The 26500-nt window shown below is 25.7% G+C and overlaps 1 protein-coding gene across 1 annotated transcript in view; it reads right to left on the reverse strand.

Annotated features, from left to right (window-relative positions):
* LOC128996523 (protein madd-4-like) overlaps positions 1-26500 on the reverse strand; it is a 125940-nt gene that overhangs the window by 23911 nt on the left and 75529 nt on the right. The window contains exons 5-11 of the mRNA XM_054421904.1: positions 26032-26176; positions 6983-7112; positions 5646-5748; positions 3140-3238; positions 2346-2490; positions 1362-1488; positions 108-209 (exon numbers count right to left, since the gene is read on the reverse strand). Coding sequence (XP_054277879.1) covers positions 108-209; positions 1362-1488; positions 2346-2490; positions 3140-3238; positions 5646-5748; positions 6983-7112; positions 26032-26176 — 851 coding nt within the window. The remainder of the gene's footprint in view (positions 1-107; positions 210-1361; positions 1489-2345; positions 2491-3139; positions 3239-5645; positions 5749-6982; positions 7113-26031; positions 26177-26500) is intronic.

The following is a 26500-nucleotide window of genomic DNA, read 5'->3' on the forward strand; positions in this document are numbered from 1 at the left end:
GATTAAAATGTTTTGTGAAAGATAAAAGGAATAAAAGAACAATACATGCATATCAGCTGTGTTTGGTGAAGAAGAAGGTTGAGTTTTGTTTGGTAGGCGTTGTTTACCTCACATATAACCAGCCGCACCCAAAGAACATTTTGATTGGGCTGAAAAACCATAACGGAACTTCTTCGTTAGCTAGTCGTACTTGCAGGGAGCAATTGGTGCTAGAAACAAAATGGCGTCCAAACAGGTGGTGGGAGACAGAGAAAGGGGAAGAAAATAATGAAAAGACAGTTAAAGTTGAAGGATGAAAAAAACACCTGATTGAGGGTTAAGGTTTGCTCTTACGACAAATAATAGAACACCAAAAGTAAATGTGCTATAAACATGTAACTGTGTGAATATTTTCAAATTGAATACAATTAAACATATTTTATTTTGTAATTGCATTTTGATAGGGAGTACCAAACGTTATATTAATTTAAAAAAGTTATTATAAGCTTGAAATGAAATAGTAGGCCTTCCATATAAATTAAAACCGAGAAGAATAATGTGAATACAAAAAAAAAAGAATAGTTTGTGCTATGTACAGTTAATTTTTTTCTATAGATTAATTTTTAGATTTAATCTAGTACTTTAATTTTTACCCTATTAATAACTAACTGTTGCCTTTAAAATTAAGAAAATGGTGCGGTGCACTCATTAACAAATGTTGTGTCACGTAAAATATTTTTACTAAAAGATCATTTTTTGACTGTTCATATTGCCAAGTCTAAATACTAAATTTATTTTCAAGTTTACCAAAGAAGTAATGCATCTTACTGAATGTGATAATCATGTTCCAAAAATATTTCTGAATTGTTTCAACTACAAAATATTGGTAAAATAATAAAATAAAATTGATTTTATTGGTAAAATGATATAATTTTGTGAGTAGAGTGTTAGCTTACTCCAATGGTCAACATTCTCTTCTGTTATATTTGAAAATTGAATCAGATCGTTAAATCAACTAACGTGTGCTCATTTTATTTTTTCTCTTAAAATTTACTGTGGTAAACTTCTAACAGATAGGCATAACGGTTTTGACTAATAATACCCACCAAACTTGACATACCATAGATAATTTGATATTCAAAAATTAAAATACACAACTTAATTGTTTACACAAATAAATATCATTTTCAAACTACATCAAAATACATTTAAAAATCTGTTGTTACCTAATTAGTGAATAAGGCAATACTTGAGTGTAGGAAACTTTCAATGTTACATTAAAAATACATCAACTACCACACTGTCAATTTTGTGATATTTTGTGATGTATCTAAGGGTACAAATGTAAGGGTTGTAAATGATATAACACAACAAAGACTTACTTAGGTTCAGAGGAGGGTGACAGCTGCTCTCCCACTAGCTTCTCAGCCGTGGGTCTGAATGGAGGGTAAGGATGTAGTAGGGGCATTGCTTCATCTATGTCCGGAATGGGTTCTGAGTCTGACTCTTCTGTAAAAAAACATTTAAAACATTACTTGGACCTTTTCCGTTCATTCACTACCCCTAATTAATTAGTATTTTATGTTAGGTTAGGTAAGGTTAGGCTTACCGTTAACATAGTCTTAACTTAACTTAACCTAACTTAATATACTAATTAGTAGTAGTGAGTTAACGGAAAAGGTGCAATTACTTTAATACTCATATACAGAAATTCCGGTCTCTGAGACACTAGGGAAATTTTAGTGAATACTATTGGCAACACTTACAACTGGTGAGTGCTGCTACCTATAATGAATTCTCTCAATCCCCTAACCTTGGTGCATATCTCAATGTTCCAGAATGCACAATAAATCTATAGCGTTCCAAAATAATTATATATGTGCACAGAGAAATTATGTTGATTTGATTGATTCTATTTAACATCATAATTGTTGATGGAGGTAAATAATGTTTTGTAAAAAAAAAAAAAAAAAAAATGAAACAGAACCACCATAACTATTGATGTTGCACTATACATTTGACTTTTTATTAGAACTTTTATTATTTACGTATTGTTAAAATCGTATGTAACAAATTAGAAAATAACAGACTTTTTTTCCTTAGAAAAATCTACCTAAGTAAAACATATTCTCTGTAAATACAGTGACGTAGAATGTCATTTTTCAGATGAGTTTTTTTCTAAGTAATACAAATTACATTTTAACATACCCGTAAATAAATGCAAAATAAATAAATAGACAAGATCCGAAAGAACACATGACATAGTAACCAAAAAGATATCCTACCTTTAGAGAAGGCAAAGAACTACTAAAAGAAATCCAGGTAAAATAACATCTTATTTATTTAATAAAAAAAAAACCACGAACCTGGACAAGTAATACCAGTGTTACAAGGCTGAACAGAGCTGGGTTGAGTTGCCTCATTGCAGGATGTTGAGCCCGGTTTGTCATATCGGGATATCCTACAACTCACGTTACGAGTTTGAACTCCTTCTCCACACGAGACGGAACACTGTTGAGAAAAAAGACAACAAATAAATAAAAAAAATGGTAAAAGTGTGATAATTAATCAATACGTTCTTTCTCGTCACTGCAGTAGAAACAGCTGTTTACCATAACTGCGCGGGTTTAAAGTAGTTCTTATTCTCCTTAGGGCATAAAAATCAGCTGTTGTAAACTACGATTGCAAGCATCGAAAGTATGTATGGATTGTTTCAATCGTTCATAGCTTATTGTAAATGGTTCAAAATATCGATAGTATATAGAATATACACTTACGCAATCATAATAGACAAAATAATTGACTCAAAAACTAAACAGATGTTTGTTTTGAACGAGCCAAACTAAATGAACGACTTCAACAGCTAGACCCATCAACTAAGTCATCAAAAAAAGAAGAAAATTATCATTCTAGACACTAGCGCATTACATGCCTGGCTCACATAGACCTAACTATTATCGTAGACATTTTGGCTATGCTATTATATTATTTTTTAGTAAAACACTGGTGACAGCTGGTCCAAATATAGAAGGGATATCTACTTCAGTATTCAATAGCACAGTAGGCCTATGTTTCATCGCTGCCGATACTACTTAGATAGGTAAGAGTTTTATCGGTTTAAATATTTGAAATCTAATTTTTAAATTTCGGTTGAACTCACCCCGGACCAATCCCCGGTCACCCATGTTGGAGGACACGGTGTTGAATTACACGGTTCTACCGACCTCGGACGATGACCTCGGCAGAAATGATCTGGAACCTGATAACAGTAAATGAACATAGTGAAAATAAAATAAAAAACATTTCATACTAACAATTAGTTACACCTGCCAAAGGAACTATTAGTTACATTTGGTGAATAAAGGAAAAAGGGTCAAATCTTCATCACTGTCACTGCCATAGGTTTCTCAAAATAGATACTGTAAATTGTTATCTTGAGTGAAAAAAATAGACAGAACAAAAGTAAGATTTGTTCCGCATTCCTGAGGCTATGCAAATTGTAGTGTATTTTTTCTATAAATATGTATGATTTCGTGTATTAAAAAAAACTATTTTTTTAGTAGATTACAAAAAAAAGATCCGTAATTGAAAGCCTTAATCTTATGGTTAACTGGTGTCAACTAATTTTCTCTCTCACTTCTATGTTAGCTTAGGTGTCTGCTTAAACCTAGGTTGACATACAAGAGAAAAAAACAAATGTTTAAAATAGTATATTACGTTACTAGTCCTGAAAATAAGTGTTTACCGGAAGAGTGACGTACCATAGTTTACGCCATACTACTAAATCTGTACAAATCAGTATAAATTACCACCAACTAAAGGACTAAAAATCACTAGTCATAACCTCTGAGAGTGGTTATGTTTTTGTTCATAGCCACTCATTGCCACCCAAATACAGTATAATCAGCTGATTTGTGCCCAGTAAAACTCATTACAGTACAGTAGTACGTAATGAAACCTTATTTGATTAAGCTGGTGGCAAACAGCTGTTTTCTGGACTAAATCCTTACATGGGAAGTTCGTCAAAATAGTGTAGTGTGGCGTGAATATATTTTTAAGGGTGGTTAAATGTTAATAATATTCAACAACAATACCCCTCTGTATCTTATAAATGGTGAGACATATATTAAGTCTCATTGTTTTAATCAATGTCTAATCGTACTTCTCAATGTCTTTACGAATAATAATTCTTTCATACATCACAAACTCCAACTACTGTATAACATTAAAAATATTTTGCAATATTTTAAATTGCTCAAAACACATAAAACAGGTATACCCTCTGAGTGTGATCAAAACCAAATTAGCTACCACAAAAACACGAAAATGTTTCACACAACATCTAAATGCAAACCAACCCCGATCGAACACAATATTTCAAAGTATCGGGGAAATAAGGGCTTTGACAGCATTAAACAATCATTATTCACATTTACTCTGCTTAACTAACTGAAGAGGTAATTTATCACGGAGTGGAGCCAATGATAATCATCCTCCTTGGGAGGGGAGGCTGATGTTGCTTGAGCTGCGCCAACTCAATTCTCTTGTGAAAACTAACGACGACACAGGCGCCAATAAAAGTATCAGAGGCAGTCTGAGATCTCATTACCCCTTCATTAACACTTTCCAGCGACTTCTTGTCTTGGGGTGTCTTGAATTTTATCTCAATTGATAGTTATAGGTTGGCGATATTTTAATTTTGATTTTTGGAGTTCCTGAATGTTAGTTTCGGTTTGCAATTTTATTTCAGTTATAATGAATTAAATTAGTGAGGTAGTATTATTTGTGTGGCATTTTTTTTATTGAGAACCTCCATTTTTTAGGTTCTGTGTTAATTGTAAATTTTGTTTCAATAATCGTTATAACTTTTGTGATAGGATTTTGCACTTCTATATTTAGTTTTTCTTCAACTTCAACAATATTAACCCTTATTTATCAATACAAACAGAAGATTTTCTGAATGTAAAACCTTATGTCTTGGGTACTGATTTGAACTGTATTGAAATAGTCGTCATAACTTGGCGATATGGTGTTTACATAGAATCACTGTTTACTTTTAAAATTTCTACTAACAGAGTGACTTCTTATCATGGTTCATTATGAATTTTATTTCGATTATTCGTCATAGTTGGCCAATATTGTCCTTTAAGTTTGTTTCAATTGCTCTTAGTTAATTGGTGATAACGTATTCGCATTGAACCTTTTCTGAGGGTAAGGGTTGGTAGATTCTATAATCTCATCGTCTATAGCACAGCATATGTGCAAAGAACCAACGCATTAAAGTCACGTAGTGAAAAAATCCACAGTAGAATTATTAAAACACGAAAGATAAAGAACTAATAATGGAAATAGGCCCAAAGCCTTGTATTGTACCATGTAACATGCTATATTTTACAAATATAAATAAAACCTAGCTACAGATTCTCATTAAATACATGCCGTTTAATAATTTATCTTACCAAAAACAGCGTTGAAAAACTTATGAAGGCAAGTTTTGTTATATTATGTTTATACTTCTTTGTAAAACATGCCATACTACTTTTAAATCGTGTGCTTGACGAATTTTAACCTTCAGCTTCAGAATATGTGTGTAAAAAAAAATTCAAAATTCTTATAAATTAGGCGTTTAGCTAGAAGAATGGTTTGTAGCTTTACAAACTACAAACCTTAGCCCTTGTTCCGTTAGCCTCTTCAGTACAGATCACGCTTCTCTGACGCGTACCTCCTCCACAAGTGACAGTGCAGCGACCCCAGTCTTCCGTCAACCATCTGCAGAACAATTTAAAATAAAAATAAACAAAACTATTACCTTACAACATTGGCATAATTTATTGCTTCTTCAAAATCCACTTCATTCACTTCACCTGATTGACCAAATGAGATCACCATTTAACTGCAAAAAATAAGATCAGCTGTTTGATCAAGTGTAAAAAAAAAACATTTTGAGTTACACAGTAGAACCTCTTTAATCCGAACCCCCGTAATCCGAACGTCCACTAATCCTAACCCCTCATTGCTGTATACTCTATACACGGAGTTCTTGATTGTATACTGTATTTAATTTACAGTACGTTTTATTCACCATGTTTACTACTGTATTAAATAAACACTGTATTTTACCTTATAAAACATTTTGTCACTTTCCCCAAAATAATGTTGATCAATTTTAGCCATGTTTTAGCTATTGTTATGTAAAAACAACAATATGTTCTGTAATCCAAACTATTCAATAGTCCGAACTACTCCTGGTCCCAATTAGTTCGGATTAAAGAGGTTCTACTCCATATACTATAGTTTGAAAAATTAGGGGTTTCCACGAATATTAGAACAGAAATTGTTTGAATCATAAACATAAACAAATTATGTCACTGGACCGAATGCCTATTTGTTGTAGCGACTGGTTTGACGGTTCCATTTAATATTCATAAAATCGTGTTTACTTTGGGGCCAGTCAGTAACATAATTTTTAATTATCATTATGATACATACAGCTTCTGTTCATTAATTGTTGTGAGTTCCCCCAATAATTAATGACCATTAGTAGTTTCTTTAACCGTACTCTTCAACAGGGTGTGTGGTATTATTAAGAGGAATAGTTTGCCTTTACACTTTAACAGATAATATTAAAGTACTTTTTCAATTAGTAGAAAAAATGTCCAGTATCGTGAGAAACTGAGCTCTTGAACATACAATTTTATATATAAAAGTAGGTTAGGCCTCGTTAAAATACATAAAATCACTCTAGAACATTGGTGAATATAGGAAAATGGTTGAATCTTGATCACTGCCAGTTTCTCCGAGTAGGTACAGTAAATTGCAATATTTGGTGACACAAAAAATACACAGAAACAAAAGTAAGATTTGTTTTGGATTCCTGAGGCTATGAAACGAAAAAAAATAGATTGTAGATTATATGCAATGTACAAACAAAACTGTCTTTTATATCCATTGATAAATTTCGACAATCATTTTATAATACAAGGCTGAGTAAACTAGGACTCACTTGGGAGGACATCGATGGGTATTGCACTCCACAACTTGAGGTTCAGGCTGCTGAGATGCGTTGCACAGCTGAGAGTCGACATCGGCTCCGGTGACTCTGTTGCGACAAACTGCTTGCGACATCTTGTATCCTGTGAGGTAGGAAGAGAAGAGTTATCAAAAGATAGTGGTTTGAAGATAGTTAATTTATATATATATATATATATAAGTAGATAGTAATGTACCAATCCTAGACCAAAAAAGGAAGACTTTAATAATTTAATGAAATTTGTTGTTTTTCAATACTAATATGTTAAATTTTTGCCTCTTTTAGGCCAATTTCTAACATTTTCATATTTTTCTAGAAAAAGTATATAATTTTGATGAAATTTTCATGAATATGTCTATATTTTCCATAAAATTGAGTACAAAACAAAATGTTTTTAAAAACAAGTAAAATTTTAAAATTTAATGAGTAGTTTTTATACAAATTTAACTAAAACAGTTTCTTTATCTTTGAATGTTTTAATTTCAGTAATAATTAAGTTTAAATCTTTTTTATTTAATTCTTTAATTGTTTTTTCATCAAATATATTAATAAATCTATGAGGCAAATGAACTTTACATTTTTCTAATTCAACAATAACTGTTGGTCCATATTTATCTTTAACTTTTTCAAATTTTTCTATTTTATATTTTGTATTCAATTCTAAACTTTTTATTGGTTTATATTCTTTGAATTTACATTCTCCAATATTATTAATCTCTTCTAGTAGATCCATTTATTACAAAAATAATTATAGAAATTTTAAACAGTTAATAATTGAAATATATGAAAAGAATTTTAAATAATAAATTCCATAAATTTAATAATTTATTTGATAATTAAACCTTAAATAAACCTTTACAAACTTGTTTTTTTAATCAATAAATCTACTTCAAGATTTTTATGATATAAAAAACTTTAATAATTTTGATAAATTTCATATTTTTTAATAGTTTATTTAATAATTAAACCTTTACTAGTGTACCTGTTGCTCGAATTCGAGCAATTCCATTACAGGCGACTCAAAGATTATGGAAATACTCAAAATCTACACAACAGTTAGATATAATCAAAATTTTTTGTAAATATCTTATCTTTTTTCAAAAAGCTGATCTTGCTTTTTTAGTGTTTTCTACAAAATTTTCCCTCTCATAGCCGCATTAGGTTGTCTATGATAACGATTATAAATGAAAAAAAAAAACATTATTTCTATTTCTTCTACTTGGCTGTGTTCTATGACTTTTTCTATGTTTCCATTGTTTGCAAATCGGTTATTTCAATGATTGCTCAAGAAATCTAGAACAGTGTTAATTCAGTTTTATTTTTAGCCTATATCAAATTGTCCAGGATTTCTCACTCTTTTCCATTCTAATAATTACACCAACCCAAGTTTCGTCTACAGATTGAATATGCCAACGAATATCACCTACGTACAATCTCCAAGAAGGGGTAAAAAAGGCAGAAACCAACCCATACAATAGATATAAGTTAACTCCAAAAGAAATAATTTTAAGAGTTACTGTGATAATAGGATTTTCCACTGATTTGGTAATAGAACATTATATTGCAAAACATGACACGATGCAGAAGAAAATCCATTTTAAAATCAGAAAAACCCATTACAAATACTGTACTTCATTTTGGCAAATTCAATAAATTACAATTTAAATATTAACAGATGTTTCATTAAAAAGTAGTGTAGAATTATGCATATGGTCGTAATGTAAACAAATCTGAAGAGGCAACTTTAAAGGCTTCTGGGGCAGAGCCCCGAGGGAATTGACCTCGTTCCTCTTTTGATGGCTCATCTACAGACCAAGACCTTTCTTTAGAGACCCCTACCAAGTTTTTACGCCCAGCCGTTCTCTCAAATTAGCTGGGACAAAAACCCAGTTTTTCCTCCATAAGAATAACATGGGATGGAAATTCAAAGGCCACTGGGGCAGAGCCCCAAGGGAATTTACCACGTTTCTCTTTTGATGGCTCATCTACAGACCAAGACCTTTCTTTAGACACCTCTACCGAGTTTCTACGACCAGCCGTTCTCTCAATTTAGCTATGACAAAGAAAAACAGTTTCAAATTAATATATAGATAAACTCATTTTTAATCATTTATTAACGCGTCGCGATTTTTGCGACGCGTCAAATATTTAATAAATTCCATAAATTTAATAATTTATTTGATAATTAAACCTTAAATAAACCTTTACAAACTTGTTTTTTCAATCAATTAATCTACTCTAAGATTTTTATGATATAAAAAACTTTAATAATTCTAATAAATTTCATGTTTTTTAATAGTTTATTTGCGACGCGTTAATAAATGATAAAAAATTAGTTTATAAAGGTTTAATTATTAAATAAACTATTAAAAAATATGAAATTTTTAGAATTATTAAAGTTTTTTTATACCATAAAAATCTTAGAGTAGATTAATTGATTGAAAAAACAAGTTTGTAAAGGTTTATTTAAGGTTTAATTATCAAATAAATTATTAAATTTATGGAATTTATTAAATATTTGACGCGTCGCAAAAATCGCGACGCGTTAATAAATGATTAAAAATGAGTTTATAAAGGTTTAATTATTAAATAAACTATTAAAAAATATGAAATTTATCAAAATTATTAAAGTTTTTTATATCATAAAAATCTTGAAGTAGATTTATTGATTAAAAAAACAAGTTTGTAAAGGTTTATTTAAGGTTTAATTATCAAATAAATTATTAAATTTATGGAATTTATTAAATATTTGACGCGTCGCAAAAATCGCGACGCGTTAATAAATGATTAAAAATGAGTTTATAAAGGTTTAATTATTAAATAAACTATTAAAAAACATGAAATTTATCAAAATTATTAAAGTTTTTTATATCATAAAAATCTTGAAGTAGATTTATTGATTAAAAAAACAAGTTTGTAAAGGTTTATTTAAGGTTTAATTATCAAAAATATCTTTTTATATATTTCAATTGTGAAATCATAAAAATGTTAACAAAATGATAATCTTAAGATAAAAAGATAAGTATTGATTTAAATTGAAAATAAATATCACCAATGAAAAGCTTGTTAAAAATTAATGCTATTTCATATATTATACATTTCTGTACGATTAAAGATAATGTAAAAATCAACAAAAATAAATTGTGTTGTAAATATAATCTTATTGAAGGAATATTAGTCTATGGCCTAATTTGTTTGGTCGATCTTTTTATGAAAATAAGTGATTGAATAAAATAATAACCAGTTGAATGTTAGTAAATTGTAGTGTGGATTAAAATAATTATTTTGATTTATCTAAACTAATCGAAAAGTATTTTATAATTAATGCTTAAAATGTATAATCAATGGTTAAATAGTTAGCTAATGAAACTAGCCGATTGAACAAAAAAAAAAAGTGTCAAGTTAGCAAAAATCTCGTCATTAGCTATCATAATGGGTGTGGCTCTGTCGACTGGCTGATTTTCTATGTATATTCTCATTTTGTTTTATGAAGAAATATTTAAAATAAGAGTTTATTGATGGTAAAAGTTTATTATTTATTGATTGAAGATGAAGTATAAAGAAGATTAACTATGAAAATTGTGAAACTATCGTGTTGTGAAGTGAAATGTGTTTGAAGTGTTCATCACCATATTTGGATTGTTCAAGTGTTTTTAACTAATATTTTAATAAGTAAAAGTGATTTATTGAACTATTTATAGACTATTTTTATTGTTTGTAATCATAACTTGTTTATAAAACAATCAGAATTTTCAAGGTCAAGTGATTGCTGCTTTGTTTGATAGTTTTTTGCCAAACCATATGATATTCAAGGACAGTGTGCTTCTAAAGCACGCTTTGATAAATCTGAATTGTACAGTAAATATTTTGTGTAAAAAAATTTAAGTGACTGTGCTGTTTTATTTGACAGTTTTTTTTTTTTGCCAAACCAAATGATGTTCAACGAAAGCGTGCATTGAATGCACGCTTTGATAAATCTGAAATGTTTAGTAAATATTATTTGTTTATGTTTGTGTGAGTTATTTTGAATTCCTATTCAGTAATTTAACTGTTAATATCGAATGTTTCAACTTATTATTCGATTGTTAGTATCGAATGAAATTATTTGAAATATATTGTATGTTATAACTTGAGTGTTTTTAAACCAATCTTAACCAAATTTGAAACATACACTCATTGAATATTAAAGAATGTTTTTGACTTATGTTAAGGGTAGTTTCATCCCTTATTTTGTATTTTATTTATAAAAATGTAAAAAATTATTGAATAATTCTAAAACTTAAAAATTATGAAAAATTATGTTTAAAATCAATGTTTTTACTAAAATTTTCCAATTTAGGGTGAACTACCCTTAAACTAAAAACCTTAATAACTTCTTTGTTTTTAAAGATATTTTCATGAAATTTGGTATGATATATCTATAAGGTAAGTACAAATTTATTGAATAATAAAATTTAAAATATTTATTTCTTGTGACCTTGAAAATCAAAAATTTTTATTTATTAATATTTTTTTATGAAACAAATTTTAAATTAACAATAGTAGTCTCATTATTCATAAAATATAATAATATTTTGAAAAATATGTCAAAAAGTAGTAAATAAATGGTGGTTTTATAATAATTTTATTTGATTTCAGTTATATCATTTTTAATCACATTATACTCTAATAATCTTTCAGACACAACAACCACATAGCAATTAGTTTTACTAGCAACAGTTATATCATAATCAAAATCCATATTTATAATAATATCATTCTTTGAACCAGAAATATTAACAGGAGTTTTTGTTGTATCAATCACATATAATGGTCTATTTTCAATGAATTCTGTTGGATCATAATACATTTCACTATTGTTATAATAAACCTTTTTATAATCTTGATACATTTGATATACAATTCTAAATTTTTCATTATTTATATCTAGATTTATTAATTCATCAGGATAATAGTGACCATTTAATTTTACTCTAATATTTTTAATATACATACTATCAAATTTTGAAGTGTCATATAATTGATCATTAGTTCTACCTTTTTGAAAACCAATTATTATAAATTTTGGATTATAGATGTTTCGATAAATATTTGTTATATCAAAACTAACTGTTTTTCCAGTTATTGTCTTTTGTTCAATACATTGCCAATGATTAAAGTGAAATAGTATTTTTTCTTTTTTAGTTATTTCATTAATATATTGAATTTTACTTGTAGTTTTATACTCAATTATTGGAACTCTAATAAAAAAGTCATCAATAATTATTTTTCCAGCACTTGGTAATGTAGTATCATCAAAAGTTCCATCAACTTTTTTAGTTTTCCATCTAAAAATGGCATCATTATCTTCAGATCTAACAAAACATATATTGAATCCTCCTTTGTATATTGGAACATTAACATTTTCAAAGAAACCTAATCCAAAATGTGATAGATTACCCACAGCTTCAAATGTTTTTTTGAAATCTGATTGAAATCCATTACAAATGTTGGATACTGCTTCTGTTTTTGAATAAGTAACAGTACCTTTTATTGTACTTAATTGTCCAGGATATTCAATTTCCTCAATTAATTTATTATGTTTTCTAATTTCAATTTTTGAAAATAAGAATGGTACAAAATTATTAATCAACTTTACATTATCTGTAGCACCATAGTCTCTATCATCAGATTTTTTTAGTGTTCCTGAAATATAAAATTGAAATTTAGATGTACAAAAACCATCTCCAAAATCAATATTAAATTCAGTTTTTTTGTTTGGTTCATTCAAATGTAGTTTAGATAAAGGATAAAAATTTTTATATTCAGCTCTTTCAATTTCATAAGTATTAGCCATTTATTAAGGAGAAATTTATGAAAAAAATATGGAAAGAAAAAGGTTTTTTAAAACCAGTAAAATTTTTGTAATAAAGAATAGTTTTATAAATCTTTTTGGAATAATTTAATCAATCTCGTCATAATCCATTTTTTCTTTAAACTGTTCAATATTCAGTGCATGATCTATGATGAATTTTGCTGATATATTTTGATATTGTAACACTATTTCCCAATCCAAATCATTTTTATATTTATCAATAAAATCTTCATCTAAATTTTGATACTTACAAACCAAATTAATATAAGCATTAAGTTGATAATTAATAAACTCATCAATAAATTGTATACTTAATGTTTGATATTGTGCAATTTTTTCCCAATTTAGTTTATTTTGAAACAATCTGATCATATCTTCATTCAATTCATATTTTTCTGAAATAATATCCCAATCTTCATTGGTTAATAGAAATTGGTTTCTGATAATGAAATAATCAAATGAATTATATAGAGCCATTTATTAGGAGGAAATTTTTGTAAAACTACTTTTCTTTGAATTACATATACAACATTTTGCTTTAACCATATTTTTATTTTTTAATTTTATTGTTTGAATGTCTTTAGAATTGGTTTTTTGTTTACATTTAAGACAGTAAATAAACTCCATTTATATAGTAAAAATTATTGATCTTCTTGGTTTTCTGTATTAAGTTTATCTTCTAATATTTGTGCTAATCCAGCAGTTACTAATCTTATTTTTTCAGCAAGTTTATCTTCAAGTTGTTTTTCTAAATCTTCAACATACATTTTTAGATTAAATAATGAATTAACCAATTCATTTAAATCCTGTTTAGTTTTTGAATGATCATTACCAACCTTAATAATAGAATTTAAAACTTCATTTAACTCAGATTTTATAACAACATCATAATCATTAATACTTGGTTTTACATTAACAATTCTTCTAGAATTAATACTTAAATAATTTTTAGATAAACTAATAGCATTAACCAAATTATTAGTTTTCTTAATATGGTTTTTTAAATCCTTATTAATATCATTAAAAATGGAATTTAATTTTGAATTAATATAATCATTTTTTACTTCAATTAAATCTTTTTTCTGTCTACCAAATAGATCAAATATATTTAATGAATCCATATTTATTAAGAATTAATTTATTGATTATGTTATCAAATCTTGTATTTTTATTTAACTCATTTAATACAAAAACACACAAATGACCACATATAGGTGGATCATCATAATTTTGAATTTGTGAATCATTAAAAAATATATTGTCTTTTCCTAAATATTTAACAATTTCCTTAAAAGGTTTATTAACAATTTTTCCATAAGAATCAAAGTAATATTTAATTTTATCTTTTTTATAATAACATATCCAATGAGTTCCATTACCAGAAAATGAATCTAAATTGACTATACCACATTCAAATTTATTAACAGTTTTTGGAAGCATATCTCTCATAAAAACACCTCTAAAATTCTTAATATTTTGACATACTTTTTCTAAATCAGCTAAAGTCAATGGGTTGAAATTTTTTTCTTAACATATTTTAATGTTTTTTCATCTAATCCAGATCCTTTTACATTAGCTAATTCTTGATCTAACCAATTTATAAATTCTCTAAATTTTGGAATAACATTGTCTTTTACTACTTTAGCTCCTCTTCTAACTTTTGGTGTTAAACTATTTATGCCAGGAATATAATCAGCAACATTTAATATTTCATTTAATAAACCACCATCTTTTATTTGTTTAAGTTGATTATAAGAAAATTCAAGTCTTAATCCAGTATTTAATTTTTTATGTTTTTCTAATTTATTCAATTGTCTTTTAGTTAATAATAATACATCATTACCATTTTTAAATTGATCTATTTCAAATTGTATAGTCAAATTTTTATTTTTCTTAAAAGCAGATTTAATTTTAGATTTTTGATAATCAGTTAAATTTGCCTTAACTTTCTCCATTTATATAGGTTAAAATTTTAATCCTATTTCTAATCCCATTCCAAATTTTCTTTTTAACCACATAGTACCTGATGTTGGTAAAGCAACTAATCTTTCACCTATATCATTATCACTAGATGTTGCTATATCCCATGCTTTATCTTGTAATATTTTATCAGCAATATCATTTCTAGATTCTGTATCTTTATGATCTCTATAAAATATATCATGTTCTTTAGCAGCTTTATCTAAATCATTTATTCCAGGATCACCTCTTTTTAATCTTTTTTGTAGCTTAGTTCCAGGTCCTAGATATTGAAAACCAGGTACATGCAATTCAAATGGTAAATTATTTATAAAATCATTTAATAATCCTGAACCTATAATTGGTGATGTTATAGTTGGTAATATTCTTTTTAAATATTTTATACCATCAGGTTTTTCAATTAATTCATCTAATTTGTTTGAAATAAAATCTTTAATAGCCCTTTTTTCATTGATAAAGTTATTATTTCCAGCTTTTTCTTGAGCATATATATAATTGATTATACTTTCTAATTTGTTTAAATCATCAATATATCTGTATTCAATTTTATTTTCTGAATATTTTCTTATACCAGATCCTTCAATATTTTCTTTAGAATCCCAAATAAATTTAATCAAATTCATATATTTATTACCTTTACTTGATTTTGGTTTTCTAGTACTTGGATCATTATTTTTATAAATTGAATCTGTTTCCCATAAAATTTTTGAGTAATTATTTAAATCATCTTGACTATATAAATTATCATCTGGTTTGTCTTTATATGTCAATAATCTCCATAAACCTTGAGTGCCAGTATATGTTTTACCATTAACAAGTAAATCATCATTATCAATTACTGTTATTTTATCACCAATCATAAATGATTTTTTATGTTTATCCCAATACAAACCAAATTTATCATCTTTTGCTCTAGGTAAATATTTTTGTGCAATTGGACCAATGATTTTATTTAATATTTGAGGTGAAACAATATTTGGATCTATAAATGTTGATTCTTCTTCAATAATTTGTTCTCTTATTGGTCTAAATGGAGTACTTGAAGGTAACATAAATTCTTCTTCAGATTGTGGTATTGATATGTTTGCAAATTGATTAACAATAGGTACTAAATCCATTAAATTTTTATTTTCATTTAAAACATCACCAATTTTATTTTCTACTTTACCAATTGCAGATGTTATTGGTTCATATGCTTTTTGTTTAATTTGTTCATAATTTTCATCAATTTTAATCTGATTTTTAAATTCTTTTATTAATTTTTTTTCAATTTCATCTAACTTTTTAGCTTTGTCAACAGTTATGTTATCCATTTATTAAAAGAAAAAATATGTTAACATAAACATAAATGATGTTAACACAAACATAAACCATGTTAACATAAACATAAACTATGTCGATTAAGCACAATCAACACTACACTAATGATTAATATAAATAAAACAAAAATAATAAGTAAATCTAAAATTAAACACAAACACATCATTTTTTATTTTCTGTAAATTTAATAAGAAAAATAAACACTAAAGATAAGGCAAATATTATTATAACAAATATTTTATCAACAATTAAATCAAGCATACACCACATTTATTTAGAAGAAAATTTTATATTAGAAAACTTATTCATATATTTTCCTTCATTTGTTTTTAATATCAAATTCATAGTTAAAAATCCATAATTTTCTTTCCAACAATCATTACAAATATCCTTAAATTCATTAAATGACATATCAGAACCTACAAAATGATCAAAAATTTGTTTTACATAATGATTATTTTGCTTAAAAATACATAACATATTTAAATTATTTCTTATTAATTTAATGTCAACTTTTGAATAACATTGTGAAAGATAAATACATGATATGTTTTTATGTCTACCCATTACAAAATACTCTTTTATTTTATCTTGATTTTCTAAAATACAATCATCAAAAACAATTAATGAATTTGGTTTACAATCATTTAATGAAATTATATCTTCACATGAACCAAAGAAATTTGCAACTTTTTTGTTAATGTTCATTTCAATATTTTTAAATCTATGTTGTAATTTTATGTATGCAGGCTGCTCTAGTGATTTACTAAAAACATATAAATTTGTGTATGGTATCAATCTTTTATAGATGAAATTTAATAGTAATGTTGTTTTACCAGAACCACTTGATCCTATTATTAACAATCTAATTGGTTGATTATTCTTGATTTTTTCATCATATGTATCAAATTTTATCTTATTTTTTTCCTTTAAAAAATTTTCCATTTAAATAAGATGAAATTATTTAAAATTACAGGCAATTCTTCAAAGATTGAACTAAGATTAGAACATCCAATTCATTTGGACGGAAATTATAGTATTGGTCTTTGTGGATTTTATTCGGATAATTTTGTATTAAATGTACCAAATGATTATAAAAATGTATATGGTTTTACTATTAAGAATGGTGAAAAAGAAATAAATCAATATTTTAATTTAAACAAAGGATATCACACATTAGAAACTATAAAAGAAAACTTTAAAAATAGCTTAAAAGAATTTAAAAAGAAAGCAGATAATTTTGATGAAAATGAGTTTTTAATAGAAAATGAGGGTTCTCTTATTGTGATAAAATCACCTGTTAAAATTATAGTAACAGCTATTATAACTGATTTATTAGGTTTAAAGGATGAAATGATTGAACCAGACACTTTAATTAAAGGAATTAAGTTACCTAAATTAAGATCTTTTGATGTTTTAGAAATCCATTGTAATTTGGTTGAACCTAGCTTTGAAAATCATAATGATCACTCGCATTTACATAAAGAATCAGAAATTCTATATACTTTTTATCCAAATGTTAAATATGGTTCAAAAATAAGTGAAAAACCAAATCAAATAGACTATGTTCCTTTAAAAAATATTAATAAAATTCAAAATATTGTAATATCTATTCAAGATAATGAAGGAAATTTGATAAATAATAAAAATGTTAAGAATATTGTGTATTTAAGATTAAAACAAAATTTCTAACTTAAATTTTTTTCTATATAAATAATGACAACTATTGATTTATTTAATAATAATTTTATATTTAAAAATAAAAATATATTAATTCATGAATCAGGTTTATATTCACTAATTTTAAAATCTTAAATTAATTACATTTTGATCATTTTCCTTAAAACTTTCTTTAACATATTGTATAACTTTATATAAGAATGGTTTTATATTAAAATTAAAGGCATTGTGATAAACATAATATCCTTTATATTTAAAAAGATAAATTAAATATTTATTTGATAATTTAGTTTTAAACAAAAACAATTTTTGATCATATTCACTGTCTATTAATTCTTTTGGTATGATTATTATTTCCATTTATTTATGTTTAAATTATATTTTTATGTCCCCAAGGTAATGTATCAATTCTATTTTCACATACAAATCTTTTATCATCCTTATTACTCAAAGCTAATTTGTTTATTCTAATAGTATACAATTCATGTTTATAACTTCTAATACATGTCATTGTTCTATATTGTTCTATATCATCAAACAAGCATTTCTTAAAATCACTCATATTAATTGTCTTATTTACAACACTTTTCTTGATACCTTTACATTTTACAGGATTTTTATTGTTAAATTCATAACTATATAATTTTGATCTTAATCCACAATATTCTTCTAGTATTTCACCATTTAGCTCATCTTTAAATTTACCAATTACTTTTTTATTTTTTTCAGTGTAACACTCATGATCTTTTTTATAATCACTTGTATCAAACTCATTTATATTTTCTTTAATAATTTTATAAGGATCTTTCTTTAATTCCACAAAATAACTATCAGTGTCCATATATAATAATTTTGCTTTGGATCATATTTCTTTAGCTTATCATAGTAAAATTCATACATTAATAATTTTGATAATTCTAAAACTGAAAATCCCACATATATTGGTTTATCAAATTTAACTTTTTCTTTAATCAAATGTGAAGCAATACAATTTTTATCAAATATACTAAACGTTTTAAAGTTTGGTTTTTTAGCTTGTTTTAATGAATATTCTTCATCACCTAATTTTATATTACATCTATTCCTTACATTTTCCATTGTTTTACCAAATACAGAATTATTCATTAACTTAAAGAAGTCTTTTTCAAAGTCTGATTTTGATTGAGCTCTTAATTTTGTGTTCAGTTTTATATATTTTTCCATATAGTTATCTTGATCAAATGCTATTACTCGATTTACTCTTTTTAATTCTAGACCTTGTTTTAGGTAATATTTTAAGTTTCTTGAATGAACCACATAGTCTTTTTTATCAAATAATGTAGTACAAAGCTTATTATTATAATGTTCAGGAGCTAATGGTAAATCCTTGTGATTATCATGTAATTCCTTTGGATATTCTAAATCAACATCTAATATATAGCCATAATCAGCATTTTCATCTAATTCTAATATAGTTTCTTTCCATTCATTAGTTGTATATACATTTGGATTCATCCATTTAATATCTTTATATGGTAGTTTTTGACTTAAGGCCCATCCATATAAATTGTTTGCATCTACATATAACATGTAATTTTCAGGTTTATTAGGATCATAATTTTTGGTATATTTGTTATTTGCTTTACAATACCTTGTGACACATTGAGAAATTCCACCTCTTATACCTTTTTCAATCATCAAATACATATCATAATCGCTTATCAATTCTAATTCTATTTTTGTTAATTTTAACATAGAGTCCCATGCTAATGATGGTGATGTTAAATAATGTGCAGGATCTAATTGATAGTTCTTTAAACAAACTGATCTAAAATTTTCAAATATATCAGCTAATAACATCACATCTTGAATATTGTACAAATCAGAATAATTTCCTAATGTTTTAACTTTTAATTTATTCCAAACTTTTAGATAGTATTTATAATCATCATCACTAATATTTTCATCAGTTAAAGAACTATAAAACTGTGCTTTATCTAATATTTTATCATAATTTAATTTTTCAATATCATCTATAAACTCATAAGGAAATATACCTTTAGAAGATAATATTTCAAATGTTTCATCATCTTTTTTAATTATATCAATGTTTTTTATAAATTTAGTCAAGTGTTTAAATTCTTTCAGATTTTTAGCTAACTTATCAATTGATGAGGCCATAAATCTAAACGTATCTACAAATGAGAATTTTACAAATTTTCTAGGTTTATCATCTTCAAATTCATAACCATATCCTGAATTAACTGAATAATTTATATATTTTTCATCAGTATTTGCTATTAAATCAATTTTACCATATTTTTTTGCTAATTCTTTAATAAACAAATGTGTATCATAGTTTGAACTATTATGACAAAACACAGGTATATTTTGTGGAAATTTTAGATTTAAATTACAACTTGAATGTGCTGCACCTCTAAATTTTCCTGTTAAATGACAGTGATCTCTTACCTTTCGTCTTGTGTCATTATCAAAACCAATAGTTTCACAAATATGACAAACACTTGCTTTATGATATTCAATTTCTTCATTTTTAGTTAAACTCATAGGCTTTTTGTTTTTCGAATTATATTTTTTAGCTATATACTTTGAAATCTCATCTAAGTATTCAAATAATTTATTTGGTACATTTTTCAACTCTTCATCTGTTTTTGCTCTATAACAAATTGGTTTATATATTTTATTAGTCACTCTAGAAACTAAATAAATTGTGAATCCATAAGGTATATGTTTCTGAATTTTATTTGTATATGAGTTGTTTGGATTATTTTCACAAGTATTAATCTTTTTCAGAATGCTTTCAAAATCCATATAAATTACAAAAGGATGTTCAAGTTTTTTACAATAATTTTCAAACTTAACAGTTTCACCAGGAAATGGCATAATTGGTCGACAAGGTTCAAGAGATTTACAAATTATTAAATGATTATTCAAATCACTATTTTTATAAAAATGTGTCAAACATCGTCTACAAATATATAGTTTATGACCATCTTTTGAAACTTGGTTAGAAACTAATTTACTTAAATCAGTTATTAATATGTAATGTGAGTTGTCCCCATCTTTATAATACAACAAATCAATGTCTAATTTTGCATCATAATTTTCAGATATTTGTAATGGAACAATCTTTTCATCTTCATCAATTCTATAAACATTAATTGACATGGATGGATAGTTATATTTAGGATCAAATGATCTTTTTTCAAAAAATTTTATGTCTTTTAATGTTATTGGATAATCAAAACCTTTAAAAATTTCATCATTTATATAACTCTGATACTGTTTAACCCTATCTGGATGATCTAATTTTCTATTTTTATATTTATCAATCGCACATCTAATTGCATAAATGAAGCAATATTCATCTTTATTTTTAAAATTTATACAACTCTTCTTGTTTTTGATTTTATTTGGTAGTTCAATATATGAACCAGCATTTAATGAATTAACTTTATACAATTTGAGATTTAATTCTAAACATCTACTTAATGACCAACCACTACCATTTGATGGTTGATTCAAATTTTCTCTTAATATTAATTTTTTAAACTGATCATTCATAAATTCATTAATATTTAAGATATCTGAACTCCTAAGAGCAAAATACATTGTACTGGTTTGATTTTCACCACTAACCAATTTTCTTTGATATTCACATGTTAAAGCTAATTGTCCTTTTATATTTTTAAATTTTTGTTTTTCAATTAATTTTTGAATTTCACTTCTTTGTGATTCTAAATAATCAGATATATCCAAACCATCATTTGAATTTGTTAGAATATATTCTTGAAAATAACCTTTTAATGAAGAAGCTTCTTGAATATTTATTATATTTTCTTTTAGAATTGGTTTATTTTTAAGATGATCAGTCAATAATTCAGTCAATTCCTTTCTAGTTTTATTTACAATTTTAATATTATTTTTAACAGCTAAATCTTGAATAAATTTCAATGATCTATATTTTAAATTATTAGGATTTTGTTTAATTTTATTTAGTCTTTTAATCAGTTCATTTCTTACTAAATTTGTATAGTTTCTAACAGATAGTTTGTTAGCAATTTCCTTTAATTTTTCTTCTTTAAATAAAGAATAGTTTGTTGGATCATATGACTTTTTTATTTCTTTTAATTGATCTAGATTTTTGTTTTTATAATCATTAATATAATTTTGTTTACACCATATTTTTAAATTATTAACTTTATTTTCATATTTTATTTTATTTTCTAAATGTTTCTTTGAGTTGTAATGTCTTGCATAGTTTTTAGAATATATATTTTTAATACAATAAGGACATAATATATTTTCATTTCGTCTTTCCATTTAGATGAGAAAAAATTCCTTTATTTAATAAAAATAATTTTTATTTAGAAAATATGTTTTTATAAAATATAAGTAATATACCCAAATTAATGATTAATTTATTTTTTCTAGAGTATTTTTTTTATAAAATTAGTAATCAACTAGTCAATTTATATTTTCTAGAGTATTTGTTTTCAATAAAACTTTTATAAACTAGTTTATTAATTCATCTTATTTGTTATATTTTCTTTATGAATTTTAGTTTCTAAATGTTTTGAATAGTTATTGACCCATTTAATACTTCTTCCACATTCACACATTTGTGGTTTTAAAAACATATGTCTAATACATTCAATACAAATTGCCAACTTTTTATCTTTACTATAGTAATTTTTATGAAAATTTGATATGTCTTTAATTTCTTTACAATTCAAACACTCTTTTTGATTTATTTCAATTACTTTAATATTATCAAATAATTCCTTTTTATAACTTTTATAACATTCTTTACAATAATAATATAAACCATCTTTTGCTGATTTCATTTTTGAAAATTCAGATACATCTTTATATAAATTACACCTTATACATTTTTTCTCCATTTATATAGTATAAAATTTTACAAATTAGTTTTCTTCAATTCATAATCATAAAAACTACCAATTATATCTTCATCATTCAAGTCTTTAATACTATATGTAACAGGATTTGTATTATTAATTCTAGAAACAGCAAATATTTCTCTTGACCAATTGTTTTTATATTTATTTGAAAAAGTTGATTTTTTGTTTCCTATTCTAACTCTATCATTTATTTTAAATTTAGATTTTGTAATTATTTTTGGTGGGATATATTTAAAAACTGTATCTAATAAATTATTTTCATTTTCTTTATTTACATCAGTTGGTTTCATTTTAATTGTTGAATGATATGAATTATTATATTCTTTAACTATTTTTTGAAGAATATCAATCCATCTAAAATTTTTATTAATTTCAAATAGAACTTTCATTTTTTCATTTTGAGTCCTGTTATATCTTTCAATAATACTTGATTTTTCTTCATTTTCTGTATGATACAATTTAATATTATACTTTTTTAAAACTCCATTAAATTCTTTATTTATAAATTCTAGTCCTTTATCTGTATGTAATAAGTTTGGTGATTTATGACCAATTTTTAATGCATCTTTTATAATTTGTTCAAATGCTATAGATACACATTTTGCATCTTTTTTCTTTAAAGGTTTTGACCAAACATATTTAGAAAATGTATCAATAACATTCAACATATATTTATAACCATCATTTTCTTTTTCATAACTTTTCATAATGATCAAATCAGCTGCCCATAAATCATCAATACCTAATGTAACTATCTTTCTTTTTGGAAATTTTTTTCTTATTGGAGCATGAATTTCTTTAGCTTCAATTATTTGATCTTTTTTATTTACTTCCTTTTTTATTATTGGTTTAATTTCTTTTTTAATTATTTTACTTTTATTTGTTTTACATATTGAACACTTGGTAGCAATTCTAAACAAACCATTCTTCATTTCAACAATTTCTGGATTAATATTTTTAGTTTTCTTCTTACATTTATGACACTGAATAAGTTCTTCCATTTAGATATAAAAATTTTATATATAAATGTATGTATGTTATAGATGTCATAATTTTAATAACTTTACAATTATTGAAAATTGTATAGGATGTAATATATGTAAAAAAATTATTTCTGAAAAAAAGATTAATAGACGAAAGAATAAGAACAAACATCTTATAAATATTTTAAGAGAATTTAATCATTTTCAACCATATCGTACACAACAATTAATCAATGAAATCTATACATTATGTATTTTAGACAATAGTTTTGAAATAACACCTAAAAATATAAAATTATTCTTAAAACAAAGAAATTATACAAACTGGATATTTTACTATCAATTCTTAAACAAAATATTCAATATTGATTTTGAATTAAATTTTGAAGATAAAAGAAATATTACAGTAATTTTTAATGCATATTTCAGTTTTACAAAAAGAAATATATCATTTAAGAAACTATTACCAATGATTTTTAAACTTTTAGATATGGATTTTTATATAAAACCAGATTTTGATGATATTTTTTTAAAATTCTTAAAACATCTATCAACTTTAAATGATCCATGCATAATAAATTAACATAATGGTTTTTCTGATAACATAAGTGATACATCAGATATTATTTAAAAAAATAGAATTTTAAATATCACACAACAGTTCTAACAAACTGTTGTGTGATATTTAAAATTCTTTTCATATATTTCAATTATTAACTGTTTAAAATTTCTATAATTATTTTTTGTAATAAATGGATCTATTAGAAGAGATTAATAATATTGGAGAATGTAAATTCAAAGAATATAAACCAATAAAAAGTTTAGAATTGAATACAAAATATAAAATAGAAAAATTTGAAAAAGTTAAAGATAAATATGGACCAACAGTTATTGTTGAATTAGAAAAATGTAAAGTTCATTTGCCTCATAGATTTATTAATATATTTGATGAAAAAACAATTAAAGAATTAAATAAAAAAGATTTAAACTTAATTATTACTGAAATTAAAACATTCAAAGATAAAGAAACTGTTTTAGTTAAATTTGTATAAAAACTACTCATTAAATTTTAAAATTTTACTTGTTTTTAAAAACATTTTGTTTTGTACTCAATTTTATGGAAAATATAGACATATTCATGAAAATTTCATCAAAATTATATACTTTTTCTAGAAAAATATGAAAATGTTAGAAATTGGCCTAAAAGAGGCAAAAATTTAACATATTAGTATTGAAAAACAACAAATTTCATTAAATTATTAAAGTCTTCCTTTTTTGGTCTAGGATTGGTACATTACTATCTACTTATATATATATATATATATATAAACTATAAAAAATATTAAGAGGGACCAAAATGTTACTATACATTTTAGAAACTCTAAGCCTTTGAGGAAAAAGGGTACAACTTAGAATTTAACACAAATAAATCATCAATGAAGTGTCTATTAGTAGAGTTGTTTAAAGGTTTATTGGAGACATTTTCCATCACGATGGTAAAAACTATCGTGATGGAAAAAGTCCGCAATAAACCTTTGAACAACATTCAACAATGTCTATTAGAGTTATACTATAGTTTTTACCCTGTCACTTTCTGATCACATTTCTGGTTCACAAGCAATATTTTTTTTTGTTTCGTTTAAATTTAATGGACGTAGTTAGTTGGAACAAAGAAAAATATATAGTAATAATCAAAATTTATTCTACATGTATCAGACAACACATACCTAAAACTGTCTTCAACTCCACAATGATGGTGAGTGTAAGAGAGCATTAGTGTACAGTGTTACTTAGTTCTTGAGTTTAATCTCGTATTTATTTGGGGGTAACTCTGCAACAATTCTTCAAGATACATCAAGAAAGTCTCATAAAATGATTTGGAAAAAGACTGTCTTCTGACCTCTGTAAGCTCTAAAAGGAAAAAAAAAACACGGTGGTCGTAGACTACCCAAAAAGTGGTATCAGGCACAGCCCTAAAGTAAATTTGCTAGGTGTCGGTTTATTTTTATAAAAAAGGAAATTTTTGATGGCCTTAACACCTGTTTTAACTATTTAACGGACACGTGGTTGGGAGTGATGCCTAGGGTTTACATTCTGGCGTCCCCTCTAATATTTTTGAATCAGTAGTTTTCATTTTTGTAAAGTACAAGCTCATCTCTTGCTTTGCTCAAACCGTTCCACGCAGTCCCATGGCCCTTGGGGATTTGCAAGATTAGATGTTCAGGATTACTAAAATAAAGTTTTATTTAAATCCTCAAACTGAATGCTAAAACTACTCACCCCCTCCACAGGAGACGGAACACAGAGACACAGGAGCCTCAGCCCAGTGGTACAGAGGCTGTGCACAGGATGACCCATCTCCTCCGCAGACTCCACACTCGTCCACCTTCTTGCCGGAGCCTATCTCAAGGTCACACCCAACCCTCTGGGAACACACAAGGTTTGTGTAAGAACACTATTGAAATACTGTGTCATTATGATGATTTACAGTGAAGATGGTGAAGTAGTCAGACAATTAAATCATGCAAGGATTTCCTTAACATTTATATTGTTGATAATAGTTTTTCAAGCTTTCAAAGATGAAACGGTACATTTCATAGTGATGAAATGTACCATTTCATCTTTATTGTCCTAGTGAGGCCATAGACTGAATCCTTTGAGCGAGGTTTGAAAACACACTTTTACCCTTGAGATGTTTTTCGTAATGTTGCAACATTATTTAACAAACTAAGTTAGGAAAAAAATTACT

Source organism: Macrosteles quadrilineatus, unplaced genomic scaffold (assembly GCF_028750875.1).
Source record: "Macrosteles quadrilineatus isolate MER2022 unplaced genomic scaffold, UCM_ALF_1.0 Scaffold_6__1_contigs__length_79288215, whole genome shotgun sequence".
In the NCBI taxonomy this organism is placed as follows: domain Eukaryota; kingdom Metazoa; phylum Arthropoda; class Insecta; order Hemiptera; family Cicadellidae; genus Macrosteles; species Macrosteles quadrilineatus.